Source organism: Sprattus sprattus (assembly GCF_963457725.1).
Source record: "Sprattus sprattus genome assembly, chromosome: 10".
Lineage (NCBI taxonomy): Eukaryota > Metazoa > Chordata > Actinopteri > Clupeiformes > Clupeidae > Sprattus > Sprattus sprattus.
In genome coordinates, this window is record NC_137908.1 from 32,111,914 (window position 1) to 32,130,557 (window position 18,644).

Genomic DNA, 18,644 nt, shown 5'->3' on the forward strand with positions numbered 1-18,644 from the left:
CCCCCCCCCCCTCATCTCCACAGCCAACAAGGCGAGGGTAGAGGGTGGAGGAGGGCAGGCTGGTGGAGGTGGGGTCTGATGGAGAGCTAGGTGTCTGATGGTGATTGTCCTTCCCCACCTGTAATCCCCGCCGACGCGACATGGCGCTCACAAAGCGGCAGACTGCTCCCCTCCTAAGCCCACCACAGGAGAGGAGGCAGAACACAGCAGAATCCATGCTGCCCCTCTCTGTCTGGCCGGCTCTTTCTTTGTCTCTCTCTCCCCTTCTCTCTCTCTTTGTCTTCATCTCTTTTTTCCTCATGTCTATTTTACTTTCCTCTTTTTCACCCACTCTACTTCTCTCCTTCCATTTTTTTCTTGTGTATGTAATGTACTCTCTTTCTCTATCCTATACAATCCCCCCATCCTTCTCTATGAATTCAGCTCTCCCTCTCACACCGGAATGGTTCCCCTTTTGTTTGTGCCGAGGCAACGGTTTCTCTGGCAGCTGTTCTAAAACTGGGAGGGTGAGAGGAAACCGTGCCGCTAGCCTCCTACATCTGGCTAAGGTGTCTGTAGCCGAGCACACACACACACACCATGGCCGGAGGCAGAATCAGGGCTCACTGACGGCCGAGCCAAAGCTCCTCAATCCTCTGGCTCTCAGGTGAAGCCGTAGCACAAAGCAGAGTGACAAGCGATGCCTTATCCAACACTGATTCCTCTACCTCCCCAGCCTACACCTGTTAGTGCTCCACATCTGCATAGAACGGCAACACACCATGAAAAAGAGGAGAAATGGGGAAAAAAGTTTTCTTTCAGTGGAAATGCTTTGATTGAAAATACCTATTTCCCCAAAGATGAAAGCATCAAGGAGGAGGGGAGAGAGAGGGATAGAGGGAGCTATTTGAAACAGCAGCTGAGTGCCCATCTTTAAGTGTGAGGGCTTGTGTTGTCAGCGGGGCCATTGAGCAACAGCCTGCAGCTAGCCAGCTCAAGTGGAGTGGACTGAGAAGAGCAATCCCCTCTTTTGGGTTGAAGGATTTCTACTCTCAGGCCTGGAGGACACACTCAGTTACCAAAATAGGGACACCAATTGTATGTGTATGTGTGTATGTGTGTGTGTGTGTGTGTGTGTGTGTGTGTGTGTGTGTGTGTGTGTGTGTGTGTGTGTGTGTGTGTGTGTGTGTGTGTGTGTGTGTGTGTGTGTGTGTGTGTGTGTGTGTGTGTGTGTGTGTGTGTGTGTGTGTGTGTGTGTGTGTGTGTGTGTGTGTGAGATTGAGTGTTTCTAATCCTTTCACCTCACCTTCAACTAAGTCTTCTTTCTGAGAGGAGCCCACAACATGACACCAAAGCATAAACTCTGCTTCAGGGAACTGCAATCAATAGTCTGCATTACAGAACTCACCATTACTGAAACACACCAATATCTCACTTTTACACTCACTCTCACACATACCTAAAAGCACACGCACATCGCAATACAACTTGAGTGCAGGCTTTACCTCCCTCTGTGTCTACCTGCCACTAGGATATTCCATTAAAGCTTTACGTGTGAGTGTGTGCGTGTCTGTCTGTCTGTGTGAACGAGGGAGAGAGAGAGAAAGAGAGAGGGAAAATAGGGTCAAATGGAGGCATTATGACGAGCAGCAAGAGGTGCTGTCAGCCCAATCTCCATACATTACTCAGCGCCAACACAGGCCCTGCTCAGTCCAGACATGAGTTACCCTGCCGAGCCGTGCAGAAAGCATGTGCTTATCATCAAGGCACTCTAATAGGCCCAGTCACTGTGTGATCTAAAACACCTGACAGTGGGCTCTCTATAGGAGGGGGGGGGGGGGGGCAGACAGGGCAGACCCTGACATTACTGATGGATTGTGGGTATAAGGGAGGCACATGGCATTCAATTACAGTCCCCCCCCTCCCACCTTTTGGATCTTATTTTGAGGGGTTACCAGATTGGTCCGCTCAATTTGATTAAATCGCCGCTACTGCTGTTGCTGGGACAGACCAAGGGGAAGATGTTAAAAACATTGTGTAAACTGGCGGAGAGCTAAGGCTGTAATGTTTACATGTGACATCACATTCCTCAGTTTGTCAATAACAACACAATTTAACGACTGGTTGTTCTGTAAATGTTTCTGAGTATAGTGACATTTTTTACTTCATGGTAAACAGTGGTACGTCTTTACTCATACAAAAAAAACACCTCACATAGAACTGTACTACATCCATCGTGGTCCATTATTTACAGTTTAATTGAGACAACCCAGCCCTAATCTATCCACCATGACCATTGACCAAAGCCAAGGAGTCCAAATGCAATTTGCAGTGAGGATTTAATGTGGATCAATTAAAAACCGGCTGATATTGATCCCAAAGAAGCCGTTCCAATCCCCGGATCAGTCTTCTGGGAAATGAGCTTGTTTAGGCGCTCGATTCAAGGAACCAGGCCTCTGTAAAATAACAAACAAGTAAGAAAAAAGCCTTGTGATTCCTTACAACAACAACAAATAAATCTAAAGTCAACAAAAATATTGCAGCAATCGAACCCGCAGCTACATACAAAGCCAGGAGTTCCTGAGATATCGCTGACCACAATTTATTTAAACAGAAACTACAACTGCAGATGTGTTTATATCATGTGACCTCTGAAGGTACTCCTGCATTAGAAACCGAGTTGATGGGTTGATCTTTATTTGAATTCAAATTGTAAAATTATTAGACATAAAACTAAAAATTACAAATCAGTGCCATTCAATTAAATTAAATTAACACCTTGTACTGTTTTAGAAAAAGATTTGACTTGCACCACATGATGATGAAATAATCTTTACATCAGAGACAGTTGTGTTCTAAAGCTTTTTCAATGGATTGTAAGTATGTGAGACCCTCACTTTCTGTTTTCATGCCATTTTAAACTATTCATGAACAAGTTCTAGGTCCTGTGACAACAACTAATCATGCCAAGCACTACAAATGTAAAATTCCTTTTTCAGAAGCAAAAAAAAAATATTGTTGATTAAACTGTGATCAGATTAAGTGTGCAGGCGCCAGCATTTGCCTCCTGCCTCAGCCTTCAGATGAAAAGGTTTATTACAGGGCTTTTATGAAATTTGAATTGATTTGTTTGGGCCAAGTGTTGTTTTTTTCTTTCCCTTCCCCATTCAAATTGAGCTGTCAGTTTAAAATTAGCTTTGAATTGGCAAATGACTGCACAAAAAGGCAGATGCGCAGTCTGTCAGCTGCCACTTTTAAAAGCTTTCAGAGATGGGGCAGTCATCACTGTTTCCAGTCATCTTGGCAAACAGACCCAGAAACACTTCCAAGAACCAGAATCTCTCAAGTGCCGCATGTATGCAAATGTACTAAAATAAAACATGTGACTGTTAAAGTCTCATCTGTGAGGACTATCAAAAACATTCAGCTAAAAATGTTGTTACCTTACCAAACAAAGCAAAAATAAAATTTTAAAATAAAAAAAATTAAAAACGGTTTAATTTCTCCCCAGGCACAGAAACAGCAACAAAGCCAAAAGGCAACAAGAGAAAATCTGGACACAACTGTAGAGCCCGCATCAGTTAGCACGACTCTGACCAAATAACACAGAAGTAACAGCAAGCAGTTTGGCGGAAAAAATATCCAAGGCCACCTCCTGCCTCCTGACCCCTGTGTTCACACCTCCTCAGTACTAATCCGGGCCCAGGCCTCTTATTCCCACAATCTGGGGCCCAGTGAGCCCTATGGGTAAATCCTGCAGGTGCTAGCTTACATTAGCCATAATGCTACGGCTTGGAGCATGTGGTCCGCACAACTGCGGAGAGGGGGTTGTGCGGTATTGTTTGCTACATTTGAAATTGGCTCGAAAGCCCAGGGATCATTCTTTTTTCTTGACGGCGAGGTCTGGCAGAAAACAAGTCACGAAACCCACCTCATCTGTCAAGCCATCGCTCAAGCCAGGCCGAGGGGCATTTGAACAAAGGGCTCGACACACAGTGCAGGTCTTAACTACATGGAGAAGGGATTTGGTGGGGCAAGGCTTGGGGTGGTGTGGTGGTCGGGGGGCGATGAGGGGGGTGATATTGGTCATAATCCCATACATGTTTTTTCAATCACTCGACAGAGCAGTCTTCTGACAGCAAGTCCATCAAGGGACTCGTTCAGTTACCAAATGCCTGCAATGTGTTCACCACAAATTACCAGTGGCCACAGAGAAGAGGGGGCTCGCTCGCTTTGTGAAGATGGAGAAATAGGCGGCGAGGAGCTGAGCTGTACCACGTGTTCCTTTCATTTGAAATGGGCCTTTGTGTCACATGTGCGCACTGAGTCTGGTAGGGGTGGAACGTTTTAATCATTTGAGCTACAATCAGAGTTTTGGGGTGGGCGAAACATCACAATGATTTACTGCCTCTCCTAATGGCAATCTGTTTTTTGATTTAGCTAATGACAGAAAACTGATCACTTAAACATTATTTGTCCCCGTACAGGGCCAAGTCTACTTCCATACCGGTGCAAAGCATGGTAATACAATTTTTTTTTAATGAGGTTGGAATGCATGATACATTCGGAGAAAGGAAAGGGAAAGCTATTTATCCATGAGAACTTTCTGAAAGGTAAATCCTGAAGCTTGGAACACCCGAAACAAATACTAAAAACACAGAAGCGGAATTCAATTATCTAAAAAGCCACAAATGCTTTTCTATCACTGTCTCATGAGGCACTTTTACAACGCACTGGGAGAAGGAGCCGAATCAGGCCACATCCTCTTGTAATTGATAGGTTCATCCACTTTTCATTTCCACTTGGGAAATCAGCAGTCATAAACAGAGGGAAATTGCATGCGTGGCACTGTTTATTTCCTAATATTGCTCCCAGAGGTTGATCGTCTTTGTTGTGCTTCGAGAGGGGGGAAAGGCTGAACTTTAAATGTATTTTGGTGGAGGCGCATTCATGCACAAAGGCAGAGTGGATAGGCTGAAATGGCTGTGTTTCAAACACTTCACTTTTTCATTTTACATATTTATCGACAGCTCCCATCCAGTCCTCTAGCGCCAACTCAAACACGCCACTAAGCCAAGGCCGTCCATCTGATAGATGCAGACTGCTGAGACATGTGGTCCAGTTACAGCGCCGCAAAAACAAAACATGTGACAGTTTGTGTAACGCTCCGATAACGGTGGTCGCCTGACAGCGTGAAAAAATTACATTTGACACATTCGGCCCCTATCACATAACTTATTCATCTCATTTATCAGACTCAGTCGCTAGCACCTCCACTACACACGACTACTCACTGGTCTCCTTCTGGGGATGGCGGGGACTATAGATTTCCCAGCTGCCTTCCCGAATGATCCACGATGATAACTATCTGAAAGGCCCTGCCTGTGGAATGCATGGAAAATACTCATCACTCCTTGAAATCCCTATATTGTGCTCCTGTTTCGGTGGGCTGTGTAACTTAATGGCTACAGTGATCCCAGACATCGTTTCATTGACCCCAACGGACGGGTAGCACAGTGCCTGGGCGGTATGTCTTTTTGGACATTTGTTTCCTGTTTAAAAAAATAAAAAACAGGAATCTTTACAGAATCAGAATTGGCAGAAGAAGATACAAAAACTCAGAAATAAACCAAGCTATACCAGAAGGGGGGGGGGGGAGAAAAAAAAAGCTTGTCTTTTGTTCCAGTTCTGGTTTGCTTACAAAATGGTGGTCACGAAACAAGACAGAGACGCCTCGGCTGTTTAAATGTCTGACATAAAAAATGCCTTTCCGTGTGAATTCTTTGTACTGTAACCATTCATTAGCATGACCTCATAAGAATCCCAGTGCCTTGAGCCTGGTTGGGTTCACAGCACCGTCTGAGCTGCCTGTTGTACACGGTGCTCAAAGAGGAGCCGGCTCAAATGGCTTTCTGATTTGGCACTCTAATGAGTGGCCCCGCTTTCTGCCAGGCGAGAACTCTTTTGATTCAAGTCCATGCAGAGTCTGACCAGTAACACAATGGAACCCAAACATTACATTTAAAAAGCCCTCACTTTTAAAAATGTGTGTGTTAGAACACACAAACATACAGATGTGTATGTATTCTTGTGAGTGGGTATACTCTCTGGGTGTGTGTCTAGTGAGGTGAAAAACAAGCCTTGAAGCCTGAGCAAATCCTCAAAGGGGGAAAAAAAGAACGGACTGGGTCACGCCCCACCTGCCACCCCTCGCTAAACTGAATCCCCCCCCAGCGCTTACCGGAGCTAATTCTGTGCGGAAAATTAGCGCCTTTGACCAGGACCAGTCCTGAGTAATTGGACTACAGACGATTAAGCACTAAGAAGAAGGGCGCCTTCCATTCTGTTAGCACTAACCCTTGCCTGAGGCACTTTGTTTTGTCTCATCACCTTTGTTTTAGTGCCTCAGATATAACCCGCATGTTAGTCCTATGGCATTGGCATACACAGGGTTATCAGGACAACCTACTTCCTAATACTGACCTGTGATGAGTCAGCCATTACGTAAGCTACACTTAGTGTATGTATGAATGCTTTAACTCCTCTCAGCAAAAGGGAAGGCAATGACTGGATCCAAAAATGCAGGAACTCTAGAGGTGCCCTTTGTTGGGGCTGAGTTTTCCTTTATTTTTTAAGTGATTCATGCTCCTTCTGAATTAATCTGGAAACAACAGAAGATTAGGACGCGCTTTATGAAAGTAGTCAACTCACAGCCATGGGCCAAACAGTTAATTATCTCTATTAATTCCCTCTGTGGAAGGCTAATGCAATTATATGCAAACAAATACCTCAAGTGTTACACTGCGTAATGCTATCTCTCTCTCTCTCTCTCTCTCCTGGTCTCCTTTTTCCTACCTCTCTCTCTCTCTCGTGTTCCCTTTTTCTCATTCTGTCTTTGAGTGAAAGATCTTGTTATTAAGAGGCTCTATCTGAAATATTCTTAACTATTCCCTTATGGCCGTTGCTTTTCATAGAACTGGAACGAATATCTCTTTATATGCCCAATGAAGCACATTCAATGGGAATTTTAAATGTATCCAAAACTGAGCGTTACTTTCGTTTGTACTTTAATTTCTGTCTCTCACAGGTGTAGTTACATCTAAGCACTATTAATTCCCATTAAGAAGCGGACAAATCTCAAAAAGCAGGCAATAAGTATGCCCTTCCATGAACATCAAAGAACACAGTTCATTGCATTAGGCATGGCATTAACGAAAAAGGGTTCAAAGAACCTGAAAAACACCAAGGAGGTTTACAGGGCTTGTGAATGGAGCCAGGTGTGACTCGAGAGTCTTCACTTCACTTAAGACTGACTGCTCTTTTCCACACGAGGATACATGAATCAGTTTGGAGAGCATCGTTAAAAATGAAGCCCCAAAATGACGGCTTTAAAAATTGACACGAGCACTCGTACAGCTTGGCATTAATAACAAATTAGCATGGGCTACTGCACACCACCTAATCAGCTGCATGACAATCGAGCACAGGCTTAATTTGAAGCGTTCTCCACGAGGTCGACGTTGATTACCAGAGAGGTGGAAAAATGTCACGCATTTTGCCACAGGACCATAGCAGCCTTAGTCTCACCACACTGCTTGCCATCTCCCCCACCCCACGGCGAAAAGAGAAGCATCATCTATTACCAGAGCACCATGTCCGGCCTAGCCCCGGCGCTAATCAGATAAAAACATGTCCTCTTGCTGGGGGCGGCATCTCCGGTCAGTGGCAGAGACAGATCTCCCTGTTCCCTTAGAGGAGTGAAAGGAAAAAAGGGGGGCATTTTGTTTGTTCTTTGCCTAAACCATTAGCCATGTTTGGAGAGGAGGAACAGCATCACCACGCAGCAGAGCTCTTTGGACACAGATGCCTGGCCTATTACCGGTGGCAGAGCTGAATCTAGTCACACTGGCATGGGCTACACAAAGACCACAGAGTAACTCCCTGCAGTGAGGAGGGAACATAAAAGCCTGGAGCAGGAAGGCAGCAGGGGACATGTAGGAGGGAGAGGAGCTCTGGTGAGTGTCATGGTGAGTGCACATCACGTAGGCTCTTCACCACAGCAGCAATGGTGAAAGTGATGGTGATGGTGCAGGTGAAATGGCTCTTTTTTTTGTGATGAAGCAATCAGATGGGGATGCAATCAGAGTGGCATTGTCTCTCAGAGTAGGGCTGTTCTGGCAGAAACTCACAGACTGTGACAGCAATCCCGGCTCTCCATAGCTCCCTCTGCGACATCACCACAGTACCAGTGAACCAAGCAGTAAGAACAAGGCTTTTGTTTCTAGTTCTGGTTCAAGGTCTTTCCATTTCATTTTGAGCCCCGATTCTCCATCTGCCATTTCACGTTCTCCACCCAAAAAGTTTGCCTTCACGCTTCTGTAAAAACGACATGAATTTCAAATGAGTGCGGTGCATGTGCAGGCCATTCCATCTCAGTTTAAACAGGCACCACGGCGCTAAGTCAATTGTGTGAGGCTTGTCTCAGCTCTTGGATGAGGCGGCTATCAGTGCACTGTGGCAAAGCATCTGGAAAATCTGTCTCTGAGTGTCTCAATCAGACCTCAATCAGCACTAGCAACCAGGCCTGACTGAACGATTGTGTCTGAGCGACAACACTCTGGCTAACCTACACACTGGAGACATCTGTGAGCAATACAAGGCCTCCGAAGTGTAAATAAGGGGACAGGCTCAGATAAAATGATAAGCTAATCAAACTGCTATTTAGCTTCACCCGTGCCGCAAAGAGCAGCGCAGTCGCCAAACGTCAAATATTTCACTGAGTGGCATTATAGGCACAGCAATGTGGCCACCTTGAGCAGATCGCGTGCCGCCTCCACATTAACTTGACTGATGTATGAGTTGGTGCTCACCATTATGTAAAAACTTGACTCTTGCCCTGAGTGGCACGATATATCTAGTGATTGCAATAATCCTATGCTGTACAAAATCTGGAAATCAACACACTGAAAAAAGCACTGACAAAGGGGTTTGAATGGTTCAACTAAAAGGGCCCTAATTTCATAAAAAAGGAACAAGCAAAGTAACAAGCAACAAACTAAAGCTTTGGGGGCATTGCGCTGACCCATTCATGTTTGCACTTGCTCATGGTATTACATTACCCAAATGATTTTGCCAAATTGTTAAATTAGCTTTAGTTCATGCACAGCGGTGTTTGTTCGTTGCTCTGCTTGTTGACAGTTGCCCGTCAATGAAATGAGGGCCCCCTGTCTGCTATACCTGAAGTGAATTTGGAGGGTTTTTTTTATTCTTGTCTGGTTATTACAACAGAATTTTCGGAAGTAACATCCCTTCAATGTCATTCAGCACTGCAGTTTTGTCTCACAAAATATGTCATTTAAAATGTTTAGAATTTGAGTCATTAAAGTGTGACGTGTAATAGCTATAACTATAAGACATTATGACTGGCATTGCTGAGAGGATGCACTATGTACCAGGTCTGAAACTGAAGGCACAGACTCAGCGTTATAGTCAATGAGGTGTAGTACTGATGGGTAGGGTGAAAGGCCACAGTAAGCATGGCGGTATGGCAGTGTGGCTGTGGTGCCATGTTCTTAGAGGTGTACTGGCACAGATTACTGCTAGTGTGCGTGATTTATGAGTGATCTGCCATCACTGTTTGTTATGTCTTCACACAGATGCTTTAATAAACTGAGAGGCTGCTGTTTTCACCCTAGAGGTTTTCATCTGGCTTGCATATTATGTGAGAGGCAGGATTTATTTCTATCTGCGCTGATTCCACTGAGGTTGTGGGTGTCGACAAGTACGTTTTGGATCTTTCATAGAATTTTACACAGGTTTTGCTATCTACAGTAGGTGATGAAAAAAAACAGTCTCTGATTTGAACACGGCCATTTTGTTTTCTCAACATAGGTATCTCCACACGTGGAACTGTCATTTTCTTAAGCCACAGAATTACAGACATCTCTTGCCTCATGTCAAATTGATATCTCCATGATTACCTTTAAATCACCTTTGCCACATTTGAAAGGGCTGTGGGTGTCTCACTGCTCACAGGAGTGCCTCCCTTTTCTTTCTATGGGAAGTCAACAGGGCCACAAGACAACACTTTGTGGGTTTTTTTACCCTGCAAGCTGAGCTAGAAAATCTACGCCACTTTCTCTCTTCCCATGTACAGTATTTGCATACAGGAGCAAACACAGGCCAGTATTCTTTTGCCTAGAGATTTTAATTGGCTACTTAGCCTGCACATGTGATGTCCCATGGGTATGTAATTGATCTGCAGGGAACCTGTGATCGTGAGATGTATAAAGACTTTAATTGGGCTGTAATTGGATGTCATAAATATGCTTTCTGATTCATACCTGTTAAAGTCAGTCACTGTAAGATTTTGTAAGATTTTTTTTTCTTCTTCCTCTTCTGAGGCTTTTCATGGTACACACCAGGCACTGATGTCTGTGGGGATTTAATGCAATTATGGTCATTCAATTAGCCCCTAAAACTTAATTAGCTTAATCACTTACAGTGCAGTATAAACTACTGTAAAATCACCAGCTTAGGTGTGCTGTTGGGCGAAAACAAGAACATCTGCTTTGGGGGGATGCAGCCAGATGGGAGAGCCGCCGCATTATGATGTCTCCCGGTTCGTGTTCCAGGTCTTTCCATTTCATTTCGAGCCCTATCCTCCCTCTGCCATTTCACGTTCTCCGCCCAAAAAGTTTGCCTTCACGCTCCTGTTAAAACTACATGAATGTTAAATGAGTGCGGTGCATATGCAGGCCATTCCAAGACCCATATCTCAGTTAAAACAGGCACCACGGAGGTCTTAGTCAATTGTGTGAGGCTCGTTGCTGTCCTTGGATGAGGCGGTTTATCACTGACTGCACTGTGGCAAAGCATCTGGAAAATCTGTCTTTGAATGTCTCAATCAGACCTCAATCAGCACTAGCAACCAGGCCAGACTGAACGATTGTGTCTGAGCGACAACACTCTGGCTAACCTACACACTGGAGACATCTGTGAGCAATACAAGGCCTCCGAAGTGTAAATAAGGGGACAGGCTCAGATACAATTATAAGCTAATCAAACTGCTATTTAGCTTCACCCGTGCCGCAAAGAGCAGCGCAGTCGCCAAAAGTCAAATATTTCACTGAGTGGCATTATACAAATACTGTTAATGTACATGTTATTATATTATGATTGAAAACTAGTCCTTACAAAGGGCATTAGTCACACCGTGGTGCAGGCTTTGGCAAACTGAACCGTGTTCCTGACTGCAGATTGAAACAATTACAGCCTGAAGGTGGAACAACACAGCTATCATTTACCCATTTGAAGAAAAACAACACCCCAAAAAAACTCACATGACCTTACAACCCCACCTTCAACTGATCCTTGAAGAATACAATTACAACATATAGGACTGGAATTGTCCCCTTCAAGACACTACTCCCAGTGTTGTGGCGAGAGAAAGGCCGGAGAAAAGCAGAGAGAGAGAGAGAAAGAGAAAAGCAAGTTTATGGTGAAATTCTATACTGTTCCCATAAGACATCGATAGGTAGCTTTCAGCACACAGATCTCTGTGTAATTCTCAGAACATGTGGAGAAATGAGTGACTGATTTCTTAAAATGTGTTTCGCACAAATTGAGAACATTTGCGTATACATCTGATGATCGGCCAATCAGCATTGTTTAATTAAATCAAGGCTGTTTAGGCTTCACATTTCTCCCACTAGAAATGAACCTACTTTCACAGGCAGTGTTACACCGTGCTCAGCAATCTTCTCTTCATCTGCAGTTGACTATAAAGAGGTGCCCCTAAGCATTGCAATCAACAACAACAAGGAGAAAACAACATAAGCACTGTTGGCTCTCAGTCAAAATTCCTATCCCTGATTAAAACTTCACTCTCAACAAACCTCACTCACTGACATTCACCCACGAACACTCAGAGTCACAGAACAAAACAAAAAAAGCACAATGTCTCTTTAAGCTTCTCCCTTGGAATTAAATCAGTCAAATTCAGCAAAAATATATCCCTGTCCAGTACACCACAAAAGAAAAAAACGCCTATCATTATAACGTCATAGTGCTACTGAGCATGCTCAGAGTATACAACCAGCTGTGAACCTAAAAGCCCAATCTCTCTCATTCAGTGTCCCCCTCTTCTTCAGTCTTGCCTGTTCAAGCATAAAGCTCCATACAGAAAAACAGTCTGCTGTGTCTTCCACTCCACACGTCATTTCGAAATCATTATTCATAAATAACCCCAGTGCAGTCTGTGAGAGGAGATTTCTAATAGTGATCTCATCCTGAGGTGCGCGGCGCTTGCGTCCCTCAGTCTGCGGCTTTCCTTTTACGGACCGTCTCGGTGTATGTCTGGGGGTCGCAGCACTGAGCCTCAAACCAATCCTGTGCAAAGGCTGGAGAGCTCCTCTATGGCTGTTTCCCACTGCAGAGGGTTCGGATTAGAACCACATACGTTTTGCCTGACTTTACTGATGCTGGTGCTGAAATCACTTGCAACTCGCTAAGTAAACATTTCATTAGAAAAAAAAAACAGCCGATCACGGTTTCTTCATACTGCCCTGGAATTGGCAAATGTCTCTCACAGGGTTCTCAATTCGTTTTATTAATTAATAATATTGAAAATTACATTGCAAAGATATAAACATTGTTTAATTTACGGGTAAATGATCTGTACCTATTGGTGCTTGCAGAGCTGTGTGGGTGTAAATCTGTTCATGTCTAAGTGGTGAATAATTTATCCCCCTCTGCTGGACCTGCTGATTACTGTCTGCAAAAAGTGTGTGGGTGGGATGACCTAATACATAAAAATAATAGATTTCCCTGTCAGCCTGTATGACAACATTGATCTTGTCTTTTTTCTTAAAGCTGTGCCACAATCAGAGCAACCATGATTGAATGCGTTTTTCACTACAAAATAATCGGTCTTTTAAGATAATAGCTCTTTTTCTGTTCCTTTTTTCCCCCGACATTCAGTCCAGCACATTACTGTGTCACACCGACGAAAAAAAAATAAAAAAATGGCCGCACCAAACAACGATGTTTATGACGTCATCCCCTGCCAGAGACCAGGGGTTTGTGTGGTGGGCATTCTCCAGTATTTGCCCACTTTCCTAACATTCCTTCCCTCACAATCCCACCCCAAGCCCCCCCCATGACATGTCGTCAAGGTACCCCGTGCATGTCCCCGAAACGTGACACCCACCCTCGCGCGAAACAACTGGTACCAGCACTAATTGAAATTTTGCATGCAAAGTGACAATAGCCGGGCCCTGGGCGGCGTGGATTAGGGCCCTGAATGGGGGCTCATTCTTTATGAAAGCCCCGGTGGAGGCTGGCGTGCAGACGAGCTCTCTGCATCTGCTCTGCTCTGTTCTGCTCACAGGGCCCACTGAGAAAGCGCAGTACAGGGAATGCCGCTCATTTTACCTTATTTAATCATGTTTCAGAACCGCCCCCCCTCCCACCCATACTAGCACACATACACACATCCCACCTTCCAGCATGCTCTGTCTTTTGTTCCTCGTCCAAAATTGGTGTGTGTTTGCGTGTGTATTTGTCTGTGTAGGCTCACACTTAAACAGCCCACATTTAGGGTACAGTTTAAAATGCAAATTAACATTTGAAATCAGCTTATTCAGACTTGGCAGAGATTTTAAATGAAAATTTTGATAGAAACATCCATGTTAACAAACAAATCATTTCATTGATCTGCTACGGTGGCGGTGAAATTTAGCTGTGTAGAGTGTGTTATCTGCTGTTTGTGAAAGCAAAATAAGTACAGCAACTGAACCATGCTTTGATGTTTTTTAAGTGTTGGAGACTGTGGCTGGTATTTTAATGAAACTGTTGACTTGCCACTGTATTTGAAGGTGACTGTAAGTTATCTCTTCCCTTTGCTATACGAACATGTTTCACTTAAAGTATATAACATACGCACAAACTGCGTTTCTGTTTTTTGTTACCAATCATTCTGTATAATTGCAGATGTTACACAATATGTAATGTTCCACTAAGAACTGAGCTGTAATATTCAAAGGTTGGAAAAGTATCTCCATAAGTGCTTAAATCCAGCATCTCGATCCTGAAACTGTTATCATGAATTGCGTTCAACCGTTTTATATTTCAGTATAAAAATATAGCACTGCTGTATATATAATATATTTCAATTCTAAACCACTGCACTGATAATAACATGCGTTGGGTCATTTTTGTTACACACGGTAACAACCCATACATAACAGTGAAATAGGGAAGATCGGACCCCATGCTATTTACCATGCTGAGTATTTATTCCCTCAGAGAGGAGGCTGTTTCTGTGTCCCTCGCTTTGAACTTTGTATGAAACACAGAGAGCTGCTAACAAAAACACCTTTCCACTAAATGTAAGCATAAAATAAATATTAATTTTATCTTGGTGAATACCACTGAATGACAATCACTTTAGCATTTGCCAAATTAAATAACTGACCATTCTTAATGAGTCTTATTTTTCTCAGGGTAGGTGCCAGTTTTCTACCCAGTAAAATGAGCACGGGTTCTGCTGAGCCTCCTTTCCTCATGATTAGATAATTCATTAACACGTTGACCTAAAATGCCATCAGGTCAGCACTCTCTACTCTGTGTATAAATCCGAAGCTGAAATGGCTCTATAGTGCCTATAAATGTTGAAATTGACAAAAAAAATCATACAGGAATTAAATCAACGAGGATTCAACTAATTATGTAACCACCCAGTGGTCTATAACTATAACCCATTTGCTTTGAATTTGCACAAAAAAAATGTCAGGTTGACAGTTATATAAAGATTCCCCTATGCATACTAATCCTCATTGAAATGAATGGATAGGATATGTAAGCACTAAAAGAAAGCAGGCCTAAAGACTCTGTCGATCCAAAACTCACACAGTGAGGGAGGACATCAGGGCTGACGCAACCCACCTGATATGCAGTCATTATGGTTTCATTGATTAATTATGTGTGGATGAATAACATAGGATAATTGAAAACACACCTCAATCTGAAACTGCCAAGAATCAAAAGCAAGCAGATGAAAAAAAAAAACTGTGCCTCATTGAGAGCGCTGTATAACTGAGCAACTCCAAGTCCAGCCACAGAGTACAGCCAGATCGTATTAAACATAAACATTACAAGATGAGACATATTTCAGACTTGTCACCTGCTGAGCAATCTTAGAATTATATGGCAAGTTCAGAACGCTATACGACTCTAAACAACCTTGGACCCTGGGGAGTATGGACCCATCGGTTAGAAAAATGTGTTAGTTCGGAGGAACATCGACATTCGGCCTGTATTGGCTAATGGAAACTGGCTAATTTCTGTATTTTTCTCGCTACAGGCTATTAAAGAAAACACCTAAATCAAAGTGATGTACACAATCCTTCATACCTCGAAAAAAAATAATTATTTACATTTTTTTTATACAATTTTGCAATTAAAGAATTCAAGAAATACATACGCAAAACATCCCTATAATTCAAACATTGATGGTTTTCCTTCAGAAATTCTAAAAAAACATTATGACAATATGAATCTGTATTTACCATATGTATTTTCACTGCTGTAATTAAGTAAAACTATATTTCATCAGGGTCAACAACATTTAGATTCCGAACAACTTTCGATTTAATGTTATATCACAGAATCTCTTCTAGCGTGTTGTTTTTTGGGTTATAGCCACTGTGACCTCTTTTTCAACTCTTGATTTTTCATACGTGGCCTAATGCGGCATGTTCATTGGTTGAAAAGCTAGGGTGACATGGAGGGTAAGATCGGGGAGAAGAAAAAGCAACCATTCACGACACTGAAATTCATGATCGTCACTAAGCAAAAAATATAGCTTCAGCAACCGAAGATGTAACGAGTTAGGTCTGTCACAAAGCGTTTTCCAAAAATAAGCCTCATTGTGTCTGTCACAAATTACTTACTACAATATAGAAATAAATGATCTTAAATAATTGATGCTTATCTTATTATTACATTCCTTTTTAATGAGAGAGGACAGAGGGAACCAAAACCTTGGAGACGTCCTTATACTTATCCCCACGGAACATTACCACACACATGAAAGGCATACTGAGACAAGGCCCTCATCCATAGACAGCCACTCTGTACTCTACTGCCTCCATATCTTATTTCCCTTTTTGAAAGTGGCTTCTTGTGAATCAGTGTTTACATTCAAAAAGAGAGAAAAAAGAGACCTCTAGGGTGCCACGTCGTGCTCTGGAATTAGCCGAAAAAAGGGAGAGAGATCAGAGCAAAATGTCTGCCATGAAAGTCTGCCGTCCCCACCCCATATGGAGATATCTGAAGCATAGCCTACAGCATGGTGGCATGCTGAAACGGGCGTCTTGAACAAATCTCTTACTTCTATAACTAACCCTGAGCTACTTGCAAACGGCTTCCCACGCCAAACTATTGTTTTTGCATTGCGTAGATCACAAACAATATTTCTATTCAAAATTGTTTGGAAGGCGCAAATCTGTTTGTGTGAATGAGAAGATCAGAGAAGAGAAGATTCAGTTTTTTTCTGCAACTGAATTTACTGAGTTTCTTTTTTATTACTTAATGGATTTCAATTTACCATCTCCATTTACATCACACGTTGGAGATTTAAAGTCCTCATCATAATTCACAAGTAATATCATTAGCAGTGTCGCCATTAAGTTGTCATCAACACTTTGTAATTGCCTGCATGCAAAATCTGATACCTCTAAAACAAACCACTTCACCTGTAGCTTTGGTTGCACACAGTAACAGAATAACTGTGTGTTTCAAAGCACATCAAGAATAAATCTTCAATACAGTGCCTGCTTTCAACGCAGCACTAGCAAGATTGTAAAAATTCACTCCAAAATGTTTTTAGATTGTATAAAATAGTCATTATTTGAATTAATTTGTGTATAAAGATGAAAAGGGAGCACTGTGAATAATATTTCATAATTTACTTCACTTTTGCTTTCCAAAGCCTGTCGATTACTACCTAGCGTTGTCAAAAACTTTAGGCCTTAATATTTTTTAATGAGCTGGTGATTATGCTGTTGCTATTGCTTGTCCAGTTGTTTATTACTTCTTCCAATTTAACTTGGAACACGGCATACAAAACACTAACAAATTTAAATAAATGTTGTCTCAAGCAAGAACTTTCCTCTGAGCTCCAGACATCAGAGTATGTATTAAAGATGTAGCCTAACAGCGTATCAAATGGTATTTAATAGCATTATTCATTTTCGCCCCTTCTTTAAACAAACATTTGTACTGAGGTGAAACGCTGTTCAACTAAGTAACACCTGTCAAGTGCCACATACGTACTGTATGTGGAGTTGGTAACACAGCCTTCACGTTCGTGCTGAGTGCGCTACCTGCTCACAGGAGACGGCATTTGCGAGAGCCACAGGAGGCTCGTTTACCCCATGGACTGAATGGACTCTCCAAGCATGGTGGTGGCCACGGGCTTCATTTATTCAACGAAAACTGCAAATCGAAATAAAACGCTTGAAATATGAGCGTGTGTCGCCTGTTCCATTGTCCTACAGGACAGGATAAATCCGAAGCATCATAACCGTTGGAGAAGAGAGCATACGCATGTATATGCCTACCCCGTATAGTACATTTGGATGGCAGTGTAAAGTGTAATTCACTATTTGAAGAATAATTGAATGCGCCAATCGTCCATGTCTCTGTTCTCTAAAAAGAACGATATGCTTTTAGCGTAAGCTACGATAAAGTATTGCACCGTCCCAAAGTGATTCACCTCTAAAGAAAAAATACATCTAATCACTGGATCTGAAAATTTGGCGACGACATGGAGGCTTATAAAACTGACGGTTAACACTGATAAATGAGAAGAAATTACTTTGAGCGATGCAATGAACCTGCGCGGTTTGGGGCACATGCACTGTAGCCTACTCTTTTAACCAGAGGTTGTAGCCTTCTGTTAACAGGAAAAAGAACACCATGAGAAAATATCAACACAAAACGTATTGCTTGTTCTCACGACAAAATGCCCATTTCGTTTTTCTTCTTACTCGTTTTTTTTTTTTTTAAACTGAACACTGATTGCGCTTCCCCTGCTCTTGGAAGGCGTTCAATACATAACGTGCCGTAACCATAAACTCTCGCCAAGATGCTGTGGAAACCAAATCGTGGTAACCATATCTTACCTTCAACAGCCAGTGCCGTGGGTATTATCCATAAAATCCATAGGATATCCATTATTGGTTTCTCAGGGCGAAATGATAAAAAGTCCAGGCATTCAAATACAAGAAGTCGTGAAAGCCATTGAGAGCACAAGCTGGTGGGGACAAGCAGACTTTCACCTTCAATTGAATGAATGTGATGCCATAGACGAGAACTACAATCCGAAGCAAGTTTGGACGAGACCAAATACATCAGACAAAGGGGAGCGATGTGTCTTGCAGTTATGGACAAGTATTTTAAGTGAACTAAGACTTACATTTAAAATATATTTCTTAGACGAGTCGCCTCATTCAAGGTTTATAATTTTAAAGCACTGCATCGTGTGCAGTTAGGATGTTTTTGAATAAAACGCGTGAACCAGCGACCTCCCGAGTAAGGAAATTATGTATCCTCGCTGTCAATCAGAGAGATAAAGAAGCACTACTTTGCTTGCCTAAAAG

The 18,644-nt window shown here is 42.7% G+C and overlaps 1 protein-coding gene across 1 annotated transcript in view; it reads right to left on the bottom strand.

The window, feature by feature from the left end:
* ephb2b (eph receptor B2b) overlaps positions 1-18,234 on the bottom strand; it is a gene marked incomplete at its 3' end in the record, with an annotated part of 169,780 nt that extends 151,546 nt beyond the window's left edge. Inside the window, exon 1 of the mRNA XM_080846142.1 lies at positions 18,168-18,234. Within this exon, the coding sequence (XP_080702268.1) occupies positions 18,168-18,219 (52 nt within the window). The 5' untranslated portion in view covers positions 18,220-18,234. The remainder of the gene's footprint in view (positions 1-18,167) is intronic.
* Positions 18,235-18,644: the final 410 nt, after the last annotated feature.